Below are 17,441 nucleotides of genomic sequence, written 5' to 3' on the forward strand. Positions count from 1 at the left end.
GGGTCGAATTTCTCCTCTTACCCTCGGGAAAATACAAAACTGGGGGCTAAAAAATAATTTTGGGGGAAAGATTTTTTTTTTTAATTTTCACGGCTCTGCGTTACAAACTGTAGTGAAACACTTGGGGGTTCAAAGCTATCACAACACATCTAGATGAGTTCCTTAGGGGGTCTAGTTTCCAAAATGGTGTCACTTGTGGGAGGTTTCTACTGTTTAGGTACATTAGGGGCTCTGCAAATGCAATGTGACACCTGCAGACCATTCCATCTAAGTCCTCATTCCAAATGGAGCTCCTTCCCTTCCGAGCCCTCCCATGCGCCCAAACAGTGGTTCCCCCCCACATATGGGGTATCAGCGCACTCAGGACAAATTGGACAACAAATTGTGGGGTCGAATTTCTCCTGTTACCCTCGGGAAAATACAAAACTGGGGGCTAAAAAATAATTTTTGTGGGAAAAAAATTTTGTTTTATTTTTACGGCTCTGCATTATAAACTTCTGTGAAGCACTTGGTGGGTCAAAGTGCTCACCACACCTCTAGATAAGTTCCTTAGGGGGTCTACTTTCCAAAATGGTGTCATTTGTGGGGGGTTTCAATGTTTAGGCACATCAGTGGCTCTTCAAACGCAACATGGCGTCCCATCTCAATTCCTGTCAATTTTGCTTTGAAAAGTCAAACGGCGCTCCTTCCCTTCCGAGCTCTCCCATCCGCCCAAACAGTGGTTTACCCCCACATATGGGCTATCAGCGTACTCAGGACAAATTGTACAACAACTTTTGGGGTCCAATTTCTTCTCTTACCCTTGGGAAAATAAAAAATTGGGGGCGAAAAGATAATTTTTGTGAAAAAATATGATTTTTTATTTTTACGGTTCTACATTATAAACTTCTGTGAAGCACTTGTTGGGTCAAAGTGCTCACCACACCTCTAGATAAGTTCCTTAGGGGGTCTACTTTCCAAAATGGTGTCACTTGTGGGGGGTTTCAATGTTTAGCCACATCAGGGGCTCTCCAAACGAAACATGGCGTCCCATCTCAATTCCAGTCAATTTTGCATTGAATGTCAAATGGCACTCCTTCGCTTCCGAGCTCTGCCATGCGCCCAAACAGTGGTTTACCCCCACATGTGGGGAATTGGCATACTCAGGACAAATTGTACAACAATGTTTGGGGTCCATTTTCTCCTGTTACCCTTGGTAAAATAAAACAAATTGGAGCTGAATTAAATTTTTTGTGAAAAAAAGTTAAATGTTCATTTTTATTTAAACATTCAAAAAATTCCTGTGAAGCACCAGAAGGGTTAATAAACTTCTTGAATATGGTTTTGAGCACCTTGAGGGGTGTAGTTTTTAGAATGGTGTCACACTTGGGTATTTTCTATCATATAGACCCCTCAAAATGACTTCAAATGAGATGTGGTCCCTAAAATAAAATGGTGTTGTAAAAATGAGAAATTGCTGGTCAACTTTTAACCCTTATAACTCCCTAACAAAAAAAAATTTTGTTTCCAAAATTGTGCTGATGTAAAGTAGACATGTGGGAAATGTTATTTATTAAGTATTTTGTGTGACATATCTCTGTGATTTAATTGCATAAAAATTCAAAGTTGGAAAATTGCGAAATTTTCATAATTTTCGCCAAATTTCCGTTTTTTTCACAAATAAACGCAGGTACTATCAAATAATTTTTACCATTGTCATGAAGTACAATATGTCACGAGAAAACAATGTCAGAATCACCAGGATCCATTGAAGCGTTCCAGAGTTATAACCTCATAAAGGGACAGTGGTCAGAATTGTAAAAATTGGCCCGGTCATTAACGTGCAAACCACCCTTGGGGGTAAAGGGGTTAATGACCGAGCCAATTTTTGCAATTCTGACCACTGTCACTTTATGAGGTTATAACTCTGGAACGCTTCAACGGATCCCGCTGATTCTGAGATTGTTTTTTCGTGACATATTGTACTTCATGTTAGTGGTAACATTTCTTCGATATTACTTGCGATTATTTATGAAAAAAACGGAAATATGGCGAAAATTTTTAAAATTTTGCAATTTTCAAACTTTGTATTTTTATGCCCTTAAATCAGAGAGATATGTCACGAAAAATAGTTAATAAATAACATTTCCCACATGTCTACTTTACATCAGCACAATTTTGGAAACAAAATTTTTTTTTGTTAGGGAGTTATAAGGGTTAAAAGTTGACCAGCAATTTCTCATTTTTACAACACCATTTTTTTTTAGGGACCACATCACATTTGAAGTCATTTTGAGGGGTCTATATGATAGAAAATAATGAAGTGTGACACCATTCTAAAAACTACACCCCTCAAGGTTCTCAAAACCACATTCAAGAAGTTTATTAACCCTTTACGTGCTTCACAGGAACTGAAACAATGTGGAAGGAAAAAATGAACATTTAACTTTTTTTTGCAAACCTCTTAATTCAGAACCATTTTTTTTATTTTCACAAGTGTAAAAACAGAAATGTAACCATAAATTTTGTTATGCAATTTCTCCTGAATACTCCAATACCCCATATGTGGGGGTAAACCACTGTTAGGGCGCACCGCAGAACTTAGAAGTGAAGGAGCGCCGTTTTACTTTTTCAATGTTGAATTGGCTGGAATTGAGATTGGATGCCATGTCGCGTTTGGAGAGCCCCTGATGTGCCTAAACAGTGGAAACCCCCCACAAGTGACACCATTTTGGAAACTAGACCCCTTAAGGAACTTATCTAGATGTGTGGTGAGCACTTTGAACCCCCAAGTGCTTCACAGAAGTTTATAACGTAGAGCCGTGAAAATAAAAAAATCGCTTTTGTTTACACAAAAATGATCTTTTTGCCCACAAATTCTTATTTTCACAAGGGTAACAGGAGAAATTAGACCACAAAAGTTGTTGTGCGATTTCTCCTGAATACGTCGATACCCCATATGTGAGGGTAAACCACTGTTTGGGCGCACCGCAGAGCTTGGAAGTGAAGGAGCGCCGTTTTACTTTTTCAATGTAGAATTGGCTGGAATTGAGATTGGACGCCATGTCGCGTTTGGAGAGCCCCTGATGTGCCTAAACAGTAGAAATCCCCCACAAGTGACCCCATTTTGGAAACTAGACCCCCCATGGAACTTATCTAGATGTGTGGTGAGAACCTTGAATGCCCAAGTGCTTCACAGAAGTTTATAATGCAGAGCCGTGAAAATAAAAAATATTTTTTTTTTCCACAAAAAAGATATTGTAGCCCCCAAGTTTTTATTTTTACAAGGGTAACAAGAGAAATTGGACCCCAAAAGTTGTTGTCCAATTTGTCTTGAGTATGCTGGTACCCCATATGTGGGGGTAAACCACTGTTTGGGCGCACGGCAGAGCTCGGAAGGAAGGAGCGCCGTTTTGGAATGCAGACTTTGATAGAATGGTCTGCGGGTATTATGTTGCATTTGCAGAGCCCCTGATGTACCTAACCAGTAGAAACCCTCCACAAGTGACCCCATTTTGGAAACTAGACCCCCAAGGAACTTATCTAGATGTGTGGTGAGAACTTTGAATGCCCAAGTGCTTCACAGAAGTTTAGAATGCAGAGTCGTGAAAATAAAAAATATTTTTTTTTTCACAAAAAAGATTTTGTAGCCCCCAAGTTTTTATTTTCACAAGGGTAACAGGAGAAATTGGACTGCAATAGTTGTTGTCCAATTTATCCCGAGTACGCTGATGTGCCATATGTGGGGATAAACCACTGTTTGGGCGCACGGCAGAGCTCGGAAGGGAAGGAGCGCCTTTTTGGAATGCAGACTTTGATAGAATGGTCTGTGGGCATTATGTTGCGATTGCAGAGCCCCTGATATACCTAAACTGTAGTAACCCCCCACAAGTGACCCCATTTTGGAAACTAGACCCCCCAAGGAACTTATCTAGATGTGTGGTGAGAACTTTGAATGCCCAAGTGCTTCACAGAAGTTTAGAATGCAGAGTCGTGAAAATAAAAAATATTTTTTTTTTTCACAAAAAAGATTTTGTAGCCCCCAAGTTTTTATTTTCACAAGGGTAACAAGAGAAATTGGACCCCAGAAGTTGTTGTCCAATTTATCCCGAGTACGCTGATGCCCCATATGTGGGGGTAACCCACTGTTTGGGCGCACGGCAGAGCTCAGAAGGGAGGGAGCACCATTTGACTTTTTGAGCGCAAAATTGGCTGTCGTGTTTGGAGACCCCCTGATGTACCTAAACAGTGGAAACCCCCCAATTCTAGCTCCAACCCCTAACCCTAATCCCAACCTGATCCATAATCCTAATCACTAACCCTAACCATAATCACAACCCTTACCCCAAAACAACCCTAATGTCAACCCTAACCATAACCCTAATCAAAACCCTAAATCCAACACACCCCTAATCCTAATCTCAACCCTAACCTCAAACCTAACCCTAATCCCAATACACCCCTAATCACAACCCTAACCTTAACCCTAATCCCAAACCTAACCCTAATCCCAAGCGTAACCCTAATGCCAACCCTAACCCTAATACCAACCCTAATCCAAACCCTAAACCTAATCCCAGCTCTAACCCTAACTTTAGCCCCAACCCTAGCCCTAACTTTAGCCCCAACCCTAACCCTAGCCCTAAGGCTACTTTCACACTTGCGTTGTTTGGCATTCCGTCGCAATCCGTCGTTTTGGACAAGAAACGGATCCTGCAAATGTGCCCGCAAGATGCGTTTTTTGCCCATAGTATTGCCGACGGATCGTGACGGATGGCCACACGTCGCGTCCGTCGTGCACTGGATCAGTTGTGTTTTGGCGGAGCGTCGGCACAAAAAAACGTTCAATGAAACGTTTTTTTGTACGTCGCATCCGCCATTTCTGACCGCGCATGCGTGGCCGTAACTCCGCCCCCTCCTCCCCAGGACATAGATTGGGCAGCGGATGCGTTGAAAAACTACAGCTGCTGCCCACGTTGTGCACAATTTTCACAACGTGCGTCGGTATGTCGGGCCGACGCATTGCGACGGCCCCGTACCGACGTAAGTGTGAAAGAAGCCTAACCCTAAATTTAGCTCCAACCCTAACCCTAAATTTAGCCCCAACCCTAACCCTAAATTTAGCCCCAACCCTAGCCCTAACCCTACCCCTAACCCTAACCCTAGCCCTACCCCTAACCCTAACCTAACCCTACCCCTAACCTAACCCTACCCCTAACCCTACCCCTAACCCTAACCTAACCCTGCCCCTAACCCTAACCTAACCCTACCCCTAACCTAACCCTAGCCGTAACCCTAACCCTAACCTAACCCTACCCCTAACCTAACCCTAGCCGTAACCCTACCCCTAACCTAACCCTAGCCCTAACCCTACCCCTACCCTAACCCTACCCCTAACCCTAACCCTAACCCTACCCCTAACCCTACCCCTAACCTAACCCTAGCCCTAACCCTAACCCTACCCCTAACCCTACCCCTAACCCTACCCCTAACCCTAACCCTACCCCTAACCCTACCCCTAACCCTAATTTTAGCCCTAACCGCTGTTCTCCTGCCGGCCGGCAGATGGAGACAGATGGCGGGCGCACTGGGCATGCGTCCGCCATGTTCTTCTGCCGGCGGCCAGGAGGAGCAGCAAGAGGATCCAGGGACCTAGGTGAGTATGCTAGGGTCCCCGAATCCCCCTATTTCTCTGTCCTCTGATGTGCGATCACATCAGAGGACAGAGAATTACAGTTTACTTTTTTTTTTTTGCGGTCGCCGGTAAACAGTTAATTACCGGCGATCGCAAAACAGGGGTCGCTAGAACCGACCCCCGATCATGCTCTTTGGGGTCTCGGCTACCCCAGGCAGCCGAGACCCCAAAGATTCTCCCGGTGCCGGCCGGCGGGCGCACTGCGCATGCGCCCGCCATTTTGAAGATGGCGGCGCCCACCGGGAGACACGAGGAGCATCGGGGGAGCTAGGTGAGTATTGGGGGGCCACCTGGGACCCCTTTTCTCTGTCCTCCGATGTGCGATCACATCGGAGGACAGAGAAATTAAAAAGAGATCGCTTTTTTTTTTTTTTTTTTTTTGCGATCGCCGGTAAACGGTTAATTACCGGCGATCGCAAATGCGGGGAGGGTTAAAAACCCCCCGAATCATGTTCTCTGGGGTCTCGGCTACCCTCGGCAGCCGAGACCCCGGAGAAAATCGGCCTGTGGGGGGCGCTATACACTTTTTCCACAGCGCCGTTAATTAACGGCGCTGTGGTTTAAGTACCCTTAGCGGCCGCCGTTAAAAGGCGTATCGGCGGTCGCTAAGGGGTTAATACAACATCTTTGCACTGCATGTATTGATGATCATAGAATCTTAAAGTGTTAGAGATGGAAGGGACATCAAGGGTCATCATATCCGACCCCCTGTTCAATGCAGGATTCACTAAACCATCTCAGACAGAAATCTGTCCAGCCTCAGTTTGAAGACTTCCATTGAAGGAAAACTCACCACCTCTGATGGAAGCCTTTTCCACTCATTGATAAATAGAAATGTCAATTTTTTATTTAGAATATTTAATCTGTATCTTTTCCCTTTCAGTTTCATTCAATTGCTTCTTGTGCTTCCATGTGCAAATGAGAATAAGGATGATTCCTCTACACTGTGTAAGCCTTTCAGATATTTGTAGACAGCTATTAAGTCTCCACTTAGCCTAAACATTCCCAGATCCTTTAACCGTTACTCATAGGATATACTTTGCAGTCTGCTCACCATCCTGGTAGCTCTTCTCTGAACTTGCTCCAGTTTTTCAATGTCCTTGTTAAAAAGTGGTGCCCAGAACTGGACACACCATTCTAGATGAGGCCTGACCAGAGAGGAATAAATACTCAGTGAGACTGTAAATTCAAATCCCAGATCAGACCCCTCCATAAATGCCAACCCTTTTCTTGCTTCTTTGTCACACTTCACTCTGGATGCCACTGAACATAGTACTGAAGCTGCATCAATTAAACCAAAAGAGACCCAGGGTACGAGGCGCAATGAAGTTAGGTCAGCAACTCACTGGCCCTGCACTGATCACCCATCAGTTATTTTAATGTTATGACTTATTGGTGTACTTGTATAAAATATACAGTATATGTGGTGTATGTGTGTGTATATAAGTGTGCTTAGACAGGTGTAATGCAAGTAAAGATATATGATGTTCAGCATTATGGATCTGTGAAACTCTAAGATATATGTCTAAAGGGCCAATGTGCAGCCATCACAATAATTAAAAGTCCTTAATGTTTCCCGATGGAAGAAGATTAAAAGTCTAACCTGCTGTAGCTAAAAATAAATAAAATATAAACTTTACCAAAACTACATGTATAACCCTGCATCCAAAGCAGCATAACTGAAGTTAATAAACTCTGTGGATTTGTACATTTGTTTTTATTTTTAAAGAAACAAATACAAAAAAATAAAAAAAAATAATGAAATACATTGATAATAGCATTCAAGATTGTATAAAATGATGTAAACCATAACCCAGTTATAAACAATATTGTGCAAACGTTTTAGGCACGTGTGAGAAAATGCTGCAAAGTAAGAACACATTTAAAAAGAAATGATAAAAGGGTTTTACCTGGTTCTTCACAAAAGTCTGCTCACGTGTTCACTTATACAGTAGCACCGACACCTGAGAATCACGACAGCGCACCCTGTGAGTAATGTGAGTATTCACAATTCTGCAGTCACAGAGTGATTGTAGACTTTTACATGATAAACCTGAACAACCCCTCTATCATTGTATTTTGATAATTGGAAAAAAAATATGAGTGATGAGTTAACAAAGAAATCTAAATAAAATCCATATTTGGTTTGATGACACTTTGCCCTCAAAATTGCATCAATTCTTTTAGGTACAATATCTAACATTACAACAAAGAGACAGAAGGATGTGCACAAGCCTACATCCACAGAAGATCTCTGGTTAGTTCTCCAAGATATTTTGGACAACACCCCTGTCGAGTTCCTTCAAAACTGTGTACGAGTGTACCTAGAAGAACTGATGCAATATTGAAGGCAGAATGTGGTCACACCAAATATTAACTTGATTTAGAGTTCTCTTTTTTCATCCATTTTGCTAATTGATAAATATTATGTACTGGAAATAGTATTTTTATTTAAAAAAAACAAAACAAAACACCTTACTTTGCAGCACTTTTTTCCCACACCTGCCTAAAACTTTTGCACAGTATTGTAGGTACAGTAAACCCTGGTTCCACTCATTCACCAGTATACGAGCTCTGCTCATTGTGCTGCAGTCTGAAAGTGGCAGACACTTGTTTGCTTAAACAATACAAAGTTTTAGAGACTTTTGATTTTATGGCTTTATACAGTTTCTTCAAGGAAGACTTTTAAATGGTGAAATCTTTTATCAGATGATTTCCCTAAAAGAGATTAAAACAATGAACATCCATAATAATGTTAAGGAATGTGTTATCAGAGCTACAGAAGTTCCAACAATGAACATAAGCAAGGTAATGCAATAATTGAGAGCAGGAACAATATAAGCACAAATATATTTGGTTAATCCTCCTAGGAGATTAGATAAATCAGTCGTTTTCACTGTGTGATTACTGATTTAAAGTACAGTAGGCCAGTGCTTGAAATGGTAGAAGGCAGTGATTGTTATTTTAATGCATACACTAAACATACATTATGGACAGCCAACAAATGGGGAACAAACAGAAACTGCTGCTTCTTCATTTTTTTAAATGCATGGTGCCTACAGTGAAACATGGTGGTGGCTGTGTCTTTATGTGGGGCTTCATGAGTGTTGCTGGTGTCGAGGAACTACATTTCATTGATGGTATAATGAACTAACAGATGTACTGTTTTATATTGAAAGAGAAGATGCTACCATCACTCCATGCCCTTGGTAGACATGCACTTTTCTAACATGACAATGATCCTAAACACAAATGTAGTGCATTTCAGAAGAAGAACAGGGGAAAGTGATTCAGTGGCTAAGTACAGTATGTCTCTTGATCTGAAACTAATTGAACACCTATTGGGAATTCTGAAGAGGCAAGTTGTCATCACTCTCCATCCAGGATCCAGGCTCTAAAAGAGGCTATTAATGAAGAATGGAAAAAGACAGATGATGCAATATGTTGCCAGTTTGTTCATTACAGGCCTAGAAGACTTTGTGCTGTCATTAAAAATCATGAAGGCAGGGGCTGACACACCGCATGTGCAGTTGGTGCGGCTGCACGGGGCCCGGATGTGGAAGGGGGCCCCTGCAAGGTGATTGACACTGAGGGCAATCTGGCCCAAGGGGCCCCTGGCCAGATTGCCCTCTTGTGAGATGGGCAAGGAGCGATCCCTGCAGCTCCGCTACCTACAAAATGGCAGCGGAGTGGATCGAAGCTGCATGGATCGGTCCTGCCTGCGCTTCCTGTCTGATACAGCAGCGCAGCTGGATGACGTCAATATTCAGCGCGTGTCTGTGCAAAAGAGAAACCTGCTGGCAACGAAGATGCGGCTGATGGAATGTGCGGAGAGGTGAGTAGGGCTGTGTGTCTGTCTGTGTGCGTGTGGCTGTGGGGAATGTGCAAAGAGGTGACTGGTGTGTGGGTGTGTATAGAGGGCAATGATGGGGGTGATGGAGAGGAGGCAATGATGGTGGTGGAAAGGACAATGATGGGGTTGTGGGGAAGGAAGCAATGATGGAGGTGGTGGAAAGGACAATGATGGAGGTAGTGGGGGAGAAGGCATTGATGAAGGTGGTAGACAGGGTAGTGATGGAAGTGGTTGAGAGAGCAATTATGGAGGTGATGGGGAGGGCAATGATGGAGGTGGTAGAGGGCAATTATGGACAGGTAGAGAGGGTAATGATGGGGGGTGAAGAAGGCAATGATGGAGAGGTCAATGATGGAGGTGATGGAGAGGGCAATGATGGGATGCGGGGGGAGGAGGACAATGAAGGGTGTGGGGGATTGGGATGGGAGGAAGTTGGACTTATAATAGACTTATGAACAGGAGGAGAGGGAAGAGCACATTAGATATGGATGTAAAATGAATTGGGTGGTGGAGTTGGGTGCTAAGCTCCTATAGCGTCCTCCCCATCTTCAAATTCATTGTAATGCTATTGGGAACTTAAAATTTATTGTGGAGTGGGAGAGGAGACGAGAAAGTGCATAGGACACTTTATAATTAACTGAAAGGGAGGGGAAGACACTGTCAGGGACTTGTAATGAATTGGGAGGTGGCAGATGACGCTCAGTACCTGATGGCATCTTCTCCCACCCCCAAATTCATTATGATGTTATCAAGGACTTATAATCAATGATTGGGACACAGGACAGCGACTAAGGCTATGGGCACACATTCAGGATTTGCAGGAGAAAATTCTGCTGCATATCCTAATGTGTTGGTAGAGAGAAAGTTGCGTAAAATACATTTTTTTCCACATTTTGCCATTCTTTTGTTGCGTATTTTTCCCCATTAGTACAGGAGAAATATGCTGCAAGAATTGAGATTATGCAGATTTTAATCTGCTGCAAATCTGCAAGGAAAAAATAAGCATCGTGTGTTAGGGCTAGCGGAACGCACCGAGTAAATAGAGATGTTTATTGATATTGGTGCGTTCGCAGCCCGGGGTCCACCGTGCAGGAGTACCTGCTGCTAGCAAATGGCGGAGCTACATGGCGGTATAGACTAACTCAGTTAATTCACTGAGTAGCCGTGAAAGGAAAGCACTGTGCCCTGTTAGACTCCACAGAGGCACAGGCTAACTGCCCAAACAGAGAGCAGTCAGTGGTCACACAAACACACAAAACTCCTCGCCGGAGGAGCCAGCATTCTAGGGGCTTATTTCAACCGGGTCCCTGAATACACTCAGACTCAATCTCCTCACCGGAGGAGCCAGCATTCTAGGGGCTTATTTCAGCCGGGTCCCTGAACACACATACATGTGACCACACTGGCGCAAAGCACATAACATAAGACAATACTAGCGCATGGCCGTGCGGTCATGCGCAGTTTATATAGTTGCAGCACAGGTAGCTGCTACTGAAGTTTTTGCCCTTTCAGGACCTTCCAGAAGGACCAATGGAAAGTGCTGCAGTACCTGAGCATGTTTTGCCCTTTCAGGACCTTCCAGAAGGACCAATGGAATGTACTGCAGCACCTGAGCATGTGACCGAACATGTGGCCCTCGACCTCCAATGGGAGGCCCTGCCCTGGGCATGCTCAGTGTGAGTAAACAAGGACTTAGTCCCAGAGAGGCTCACTCGCCGCAGATTAGTGCAGGGTACCATAGGAAATCCAGAAAAGGCAGTAGTGACCCTATGCACCGAATCAGCCCCAGCGAGACGCTGGGAGCGACGTCTCCGCTGAGCAGAGCCCACTGCGGCCGATACCGAATGGGAGACCGCAGCAGACACGGATCGAGATTCCCCCTGTGCAGCAGAGGAAACTCGACTCCTAACATTCCCCCCCCTGCCAGGCCCCCCCCTCCTTGAGCCTCACTACGCTCAAAAGCTGCGATAAGCAGCGGAGCCCGAATGTGCTCCACAGGCTCCCAGGTTCTATCCTCTGGGCCGTGACCCTTCCAGTCCACCAGATAAAATTTCTTGCCACGTACCACCTTGCACCCCACAATAGCATTCACCTCAAACTCATCCGTGGATGAACCCGATGTCCCAGCAGATGACTCGGAAAACCGGGACAAATGAACGGGCTTTAAGAGGGAAACGTGGAAAGTATCGGTGATACCAAGGCGTGGAGGAATAGCCAAACGGTAGACCACAGGGTTGACCTGTTCCAGAACCTTAAACGGGCCAATGTAGCGAGGAGCAAACTTAGTGGACTCAACTCGCAGCCTGATGTTACGGGCGGAGAGCCACACTAAGTCGCCAGGAGCAAAGACCGGAGCGGGGCGCCGGTGTGTATCAGCCGAAACCCTCATTCTCTCCTTGGAGGCCCGGATGGCATCCTGTGTGCGGTCCCAGATGTCACGTGCCTCCACCGCCCAGTCTGCCACCCTAGAATCGGTGGATGACACGGGCATGGGCACAGGGACACGCGGATGCTGGCCGTAATTAAGGAGAAAAGGAGTTTGACCAGTGGAATCGGCTTGGGCAAATTCCGCCCAAGGTAGCAAAGATGCCCAGTCATCCTGCCTAGCAGAGACGAAATGACGCAAATATGTCACCAGAGTCTGGTTGGTTCTCTCCACCAACCCATTCGTCTCGGGATGGTATGCAGCGGAGAGGTTTAACTCTATGCTGAGTAAACGGCAGAGCTCTCTCCAAAACCGAGATGCGAACTGGGGACCCCGATCGCTGACAATCTTATCAGGCATACCATGCAAACGGAAAACGTGTTTAATGAACAACACCGCCAAGGCCCGTGCTGAGGGTAACCGAGGAAGCGGCACCAAATGCACCATCTTGGAGAAATGGTCGGTGACAACCCAAATAATGGAGCAGCCACGCGACTTGGGTAGACCCACCACAAAGTCCATCCCGACCATCTCCCAGGGCCTGTCTGCCACCGGTAGAGGGTAAAGCAACCCAGCAGGCCGTTGCCGAGGAGACCGATTCTGGGCGCAAGAAACGCACGCCTGAATATAGTCCTTGACATCTCGGGCCATATGCGGCCACCAGTATGTTCTCGCCAGAAGCTCAGATGTCCTCTTGGTCCCAAAATGCCCACCCACTCTGGAGGAGTGAGCCCAAGAGAGAACCTCCGGTCGCAAGTTAGCTGGTATGAAAGTCTTGCCCGGGGGCACAGACTCTAGCGAAACCGGAGCTACAGTTCTCAGGCTCTCAGAAGGGACAATAAGCCGAGGCTCCTCCTCCGATGACACCACGGAGCGGGAGAGAGCGTCAGCACGAACGATCTTCTCCCCGGAGAGGAAATGGAGAGTAAAATGGAACCGGGAGAAGAACAGGGACCATCTAGCCTGGCGAGAATTCAGCCGCTGGGCCGTTTGCAGATACACCAAGTTCTTGTGGTCAGTGAAGACTTGGAAGGGAAAGCGAGCTCCCTCCAAGAGATGTCTCCACTCCGAAAAAGCCAACTTCATGGCCAGCAACTCCCTGTCCCCGATGGAATAATTCCTCTCCGCTGGTGGGAAGGTCTTGGAGAAAGGACTGCTCCAACACCAATGGATGAGGCATCCACCTCCCAGATAAATGGCTTATCAACATCGGGGCGATGTAGGATGGGAGCGCTAGCGAAGTGTGACTTGATCGAGAGAAAGGCTTTGGAGACCTCCTCTGACCACAACTTGGGATTTGCTCCCTTCTTGGTGAGGGCAACCAAGGGAGCTACCAAAGTTGAGAAGTGTGGAATGAACTGGCGATAGTAATTAATGAACCCCATAAAGCGCTGCACCGCTTTAAGAGAATGGGGTTCCTGCCAGTCCATTACAGCCTGTAGCTTGGCAGGATCCATAGCCAAACCCTGGGCAGAGATGATATAACCAAGGAAAGGCAAGGACTCCTGCTCAAACACACACTTCTCCAACTTGGCGTAGAGGGAGTTTGCCCGTAAGAGGTCGAAGACTTTGCGAACATCTCTCCGATGGGAGTCAATATCTGGAGAGAAGATGAGAATATTATCCAGATAGACTACGACAGAGGTGGTGAGCATATCCCGGAAGATGTCGTTCACAAAGTCTTGGAAAACGGCTGGGGCATTACAGAGCCCGAAGGGCATCACCAGATATTCATAGTGCCCATCCCTGGTGTTAAAAGCCGTCTTCCATTCATCCCCCTCACGGATGCGAATCAGGTTGTAAGCACCCCGCAGATCTAACTTTGTAAATACCCTCGCTCCCCGTAGCCTATCAAACAGCTCAGATATCAGGGGTAGTGGGTACTTGTTCTTAACGGTGATGGCGTTAAGACCCCTGTAGTCTATGCATGGACGTAAGTCTCCAGTCTTCTTCTGTACGAAGAAGAAACCTGCCCCTGCCGGTGACACTGACTTCCTAATGAATCCTCTTGCCAGATTCTCCTGGATGTACTGGGACATTGCCTCCGTCTCTGGGAGAGATAACGGATAGACTCGACCCCAGGGAGGCTCAGCACCAGGCAAGAGGTCAATAGGACAGTCATAGGGGCGGTGAGGCGGAAGGGTCTCCGCAGCTCTTTTGGAGAACACGTCTGCATAGGGCCAATAGTGCTTGGGGAGAGAGGAAAGATCTGCGGGTACCTGTGTAGTAGCAACCTGAACGCACTCCCTCAGACATCTACCCTCGCAAGATTTACTCCATCTTAAAATTCTCCCAGAGGACCACTCAATATGAGGAGAATGGTAGCGAAGCCATGGTATCCCCAACAGGACCTCATCAATTCCCTCAGGAATGACTAATAGGGAGATTATCTCCTGATGTGATGGAGACACAGATAGCGTGAAAGGAATGGTTTGGTGGGTAATCTGTGAAGGTAGTGTTGACCCATTTACCACTCGAACGGTTACCGGCTTGGCGAGCATCACCAAGGGTATTGCGTGACGCTGGGCAAAAGCGGAAGACATAAAGTTACCCTCTGCCCCAGAATCCACGCATAGCTCGACCATAAGAGTGGATGGGCCTATGGTAATTGTCCCCTTGAAGGACAACTTTGAGGCAAACGTCGCCGTGTCTAGTGTACCTCCTCCAACTGCCACTAGACGCTGACTGTTATGAACAGGTAATTCAGAACCACAATGGAAATTGATGTTCAGAGCACACAAAGTGACCTGACAAATACCAAAAACAAAGGACGAGCTCTGAGATGTGGGAACTCTGCTGACCGCAATCCCTAATCCTAACACACCACACTAGAGGTAGCCGTGGATTGTGCCTAACGCTCCCTATGCAACTCGGCACAGCCTGAGAAACTAACTAGCCCTGAAGATAGAAAAATAAGCCTACCTTGCCTCAGAGAAATTCCCCAAAGGAAAAGGCAGCCCCCCACATATAATGACTGTGAGTAAGATGAAAATACAAACACAGAGATTAAATAGATTTAGCAAAGTGAGGCCCGACTTACTGAATAGACCGAGGATAGGAAAGATAGCTTTGCGGTCAACACAAAAACCTACAAACAACCACGCATAGGGGCAAAAAGACCCTCCGCACCGACTAACGGTACGGAGGTGCTCCCTCTGCGTCTCAGAGCTTCCAGCAAGCAAGAAAAACCAAAATAGCAAGCTGGACAGAAAAAATAGCAAACAAAAATAACACAAGCAAAACTTAGCTTATGCAGGATAGACAGGCCACAGGAACGATCCAGGAGGAAGCAAGACCAATACTAGAACATTGACTGGAGGCCAGGATCAAAGCACCAGGTGGAGTTAAATAGAGCAGCACCTAACGACTTAACCTCATCACCTGAGGAAGGAAACTCAGAAGCCGCAGTACCACTCTCATCCACAGGAGGGAGCTTGGCCACAGAATTCACAACAGTACCCCCCCCTTGAGGAGGGGTCACCGAACCCTCATCAGAGCCCCCAAGCCGACCAGGATGAGTCACATGAAAGGCACGAACCAGATCGGCAGCATGGACATCAGAGGCAAAGACCCAGGAATTATCTTCCTGACCATAACCTTTCCACTTAACCAGATACTGGAGTTTCCGTCTCGAAACACGAGAATCCAAAATCTTCTCCACTATATACTCCAATTCCCCTTCAACCAAAACCGGAGCAGGAGGATCAATAGATGGAACCACAGGTGCCACGTATCTCCGCAACAATGACCTATGGAACACGTTATGGATGGAAAAAGAAGCTGGAAGAGTCAAACGAAAAGACACAGGATTAAGAACCTCAGAAATCCTATATGGACCAATGGAACGAGGCTTAAATTTAGGAGAGGAAACCTTCATAGGAATATAACGAGATGACAACCAAACCAAATCCCCAACACGAAGTCGGGGACCCACACAGCGCCTGCGGTTAGCGAAACGTTGAGCCTTCTCCTGGGACAAAGTCAGATTGTCCACTACATGAGTCCAAATCTGCTGCAACCTATCCACCACAGTATCCACACCAGGACAGTCCGAAGACTCAACCTGCCCTGAAGAGAAACGAGGGTGGAACCCAGAATTGCAGAAAAACGGCGAAACCAAAGTAGCCGAGCTGGCCCGATTATTAAGGGCGAACTCAGCCAAAGGCAAAAAGGACACCCAATCATCCTGATCAGCAGAAACAAAACATCTCAGATATGCTTCCAAGGTCTGATTGGTTCGTTCAGTCTGGCCATTTGTCTGAGGATGGAAAGCCGAGGAAAAAGACAAATCAATGCCCATCCTAGCACAAAAGGCTCGCCAAAACCTCGAAACAAACTGGGAACCTCTGTCAGAAACGATGTTCTCTGGAATGCCATGTAAACGAACCACATGCTGGAAAAACAACGGCACCAAATCAGAGGAGGAAGGTAATTTAGACAAGGGCACCAAATTGACCATCTTAGAGAAGCGATCACAAACCACCCAAATGACAGACATTCTTTGAGAGACGGGGAGATCCGAAATAAAATCCATAGAGATATGTGTCCAAGGCCTCTTCGGGACCGGCAAGGGCAAAAGCAACCCACTGGCACGAGAACAGCAGGGCTTAGCCCGAGCACAAATCCCACAGGACTGCACAAAAGAACGCACATCCCGCGACAGAGACGGCCACCAAAAGGATCAAGCCACCAAATCTCTGGTACCAAAGATTCCAGGATGACCAGCCAACACCGAACAATGAACCTCAGAGATAACTTTATTCGTCCACCTATCAGGGACAAACAGTTTCTCTGCTGGGCAACGGTCAGGTTTATTAGCCTGAAATTTTTGCAGCACCCGCCGCAAATCATGGGAGATGGCAGACAAAATTACCCCCTCTTTGAGAATACCCGCCGGCTCAGGCAAACCCGGAGAATCGGGCACAAAACTCCTAGACAGGGCATCCGCCTTCACATTTTTAGAGCCCAAAAGGTACGAAACCACAAAGTCAAAATGGGAGAAAACAGCGACCAACGAGCCTGTCTAGGATTCAACCGTTTGGCAGACTCGAGATAAGTCAAGTTTTTGTGATCAGTCAAGACCACCACGCGATGCTTAGCTCCTTCAAGCCAATGACGCCACTCCTCGAATGCCCACTTCATGGCCAGCAACTCTCGATTGCCAACATCATAATTTCGCTCAGCAGGCGAAAATTTCCTGGAAAAGAAGGCGCATGGTTTCATCACCGAGCAATCAGAACTTCTCTGCGACAAAACAGCCCCTGCTCCAATTTCGGAAGCATCAACCTCGACCTGGAACGGAAGCGAAACATCTGGTTGGCACAACACAGGGGCAGAAGAAAAACGACGCTTCAACTCCTGAAAAGCTTCCACAGCAGCAGAAGACCAATTGACCACATCGGCACCCTTCTTGGTTAAATCAGTCAACGGTTTAGCAATGCTAGAAAAATTAGCGATGAAGCGACGATAAAAATTAGCAAAGCCCAGGA

At 46.2% G+C, this 17,441-nt stretch overlaps 1 protein-coding gene across 4 annotated transcripts in view; it reads right to left on the reverse strand.

The window, feature by feature from the left end:
• Positions 1–7,376: 7,376 nt before the first annotated feature.
• The window catches only part of LOC138642798 (ethanolaminephosphotransferase 1-like), a 127,304-nt gene continuing 117,239 nt past the window's right edge, over positions 7,377–17,441 (reverse strand). For all 4 annotated transcript variants that reach the window (XM_069731303.1, XM_069731302.1, XM_069731304.1 and 1 more), the window contains one exon: positions 7,377–8,392. In XM_069731303.1, the coding sequence (XP_069587404.1) occupies positions 8,380–8,392 (13 nt within the window). In that variant the 3' untranslated portion in view covers positions 7,377–8,379. The remainder of the gene's footprint in view (positions 8,393–17,441) is intronic.

Source organism: Ranitomeya imitator, chromosome 6, assembly GCF_032444005.1.
Source record: "Ranitomeya imitator isolate aRanImi1 chromosome 6, aRanImi1.pri, whole genome shotgun sequence".
NCBI classification, from domain to species: domain Eukaryota; kingdom Metazoa; phylum Chordata; class Amphibia; order Anura; family Dendrobatidae; genus Ranitomeya; species Ranitomeya imitator.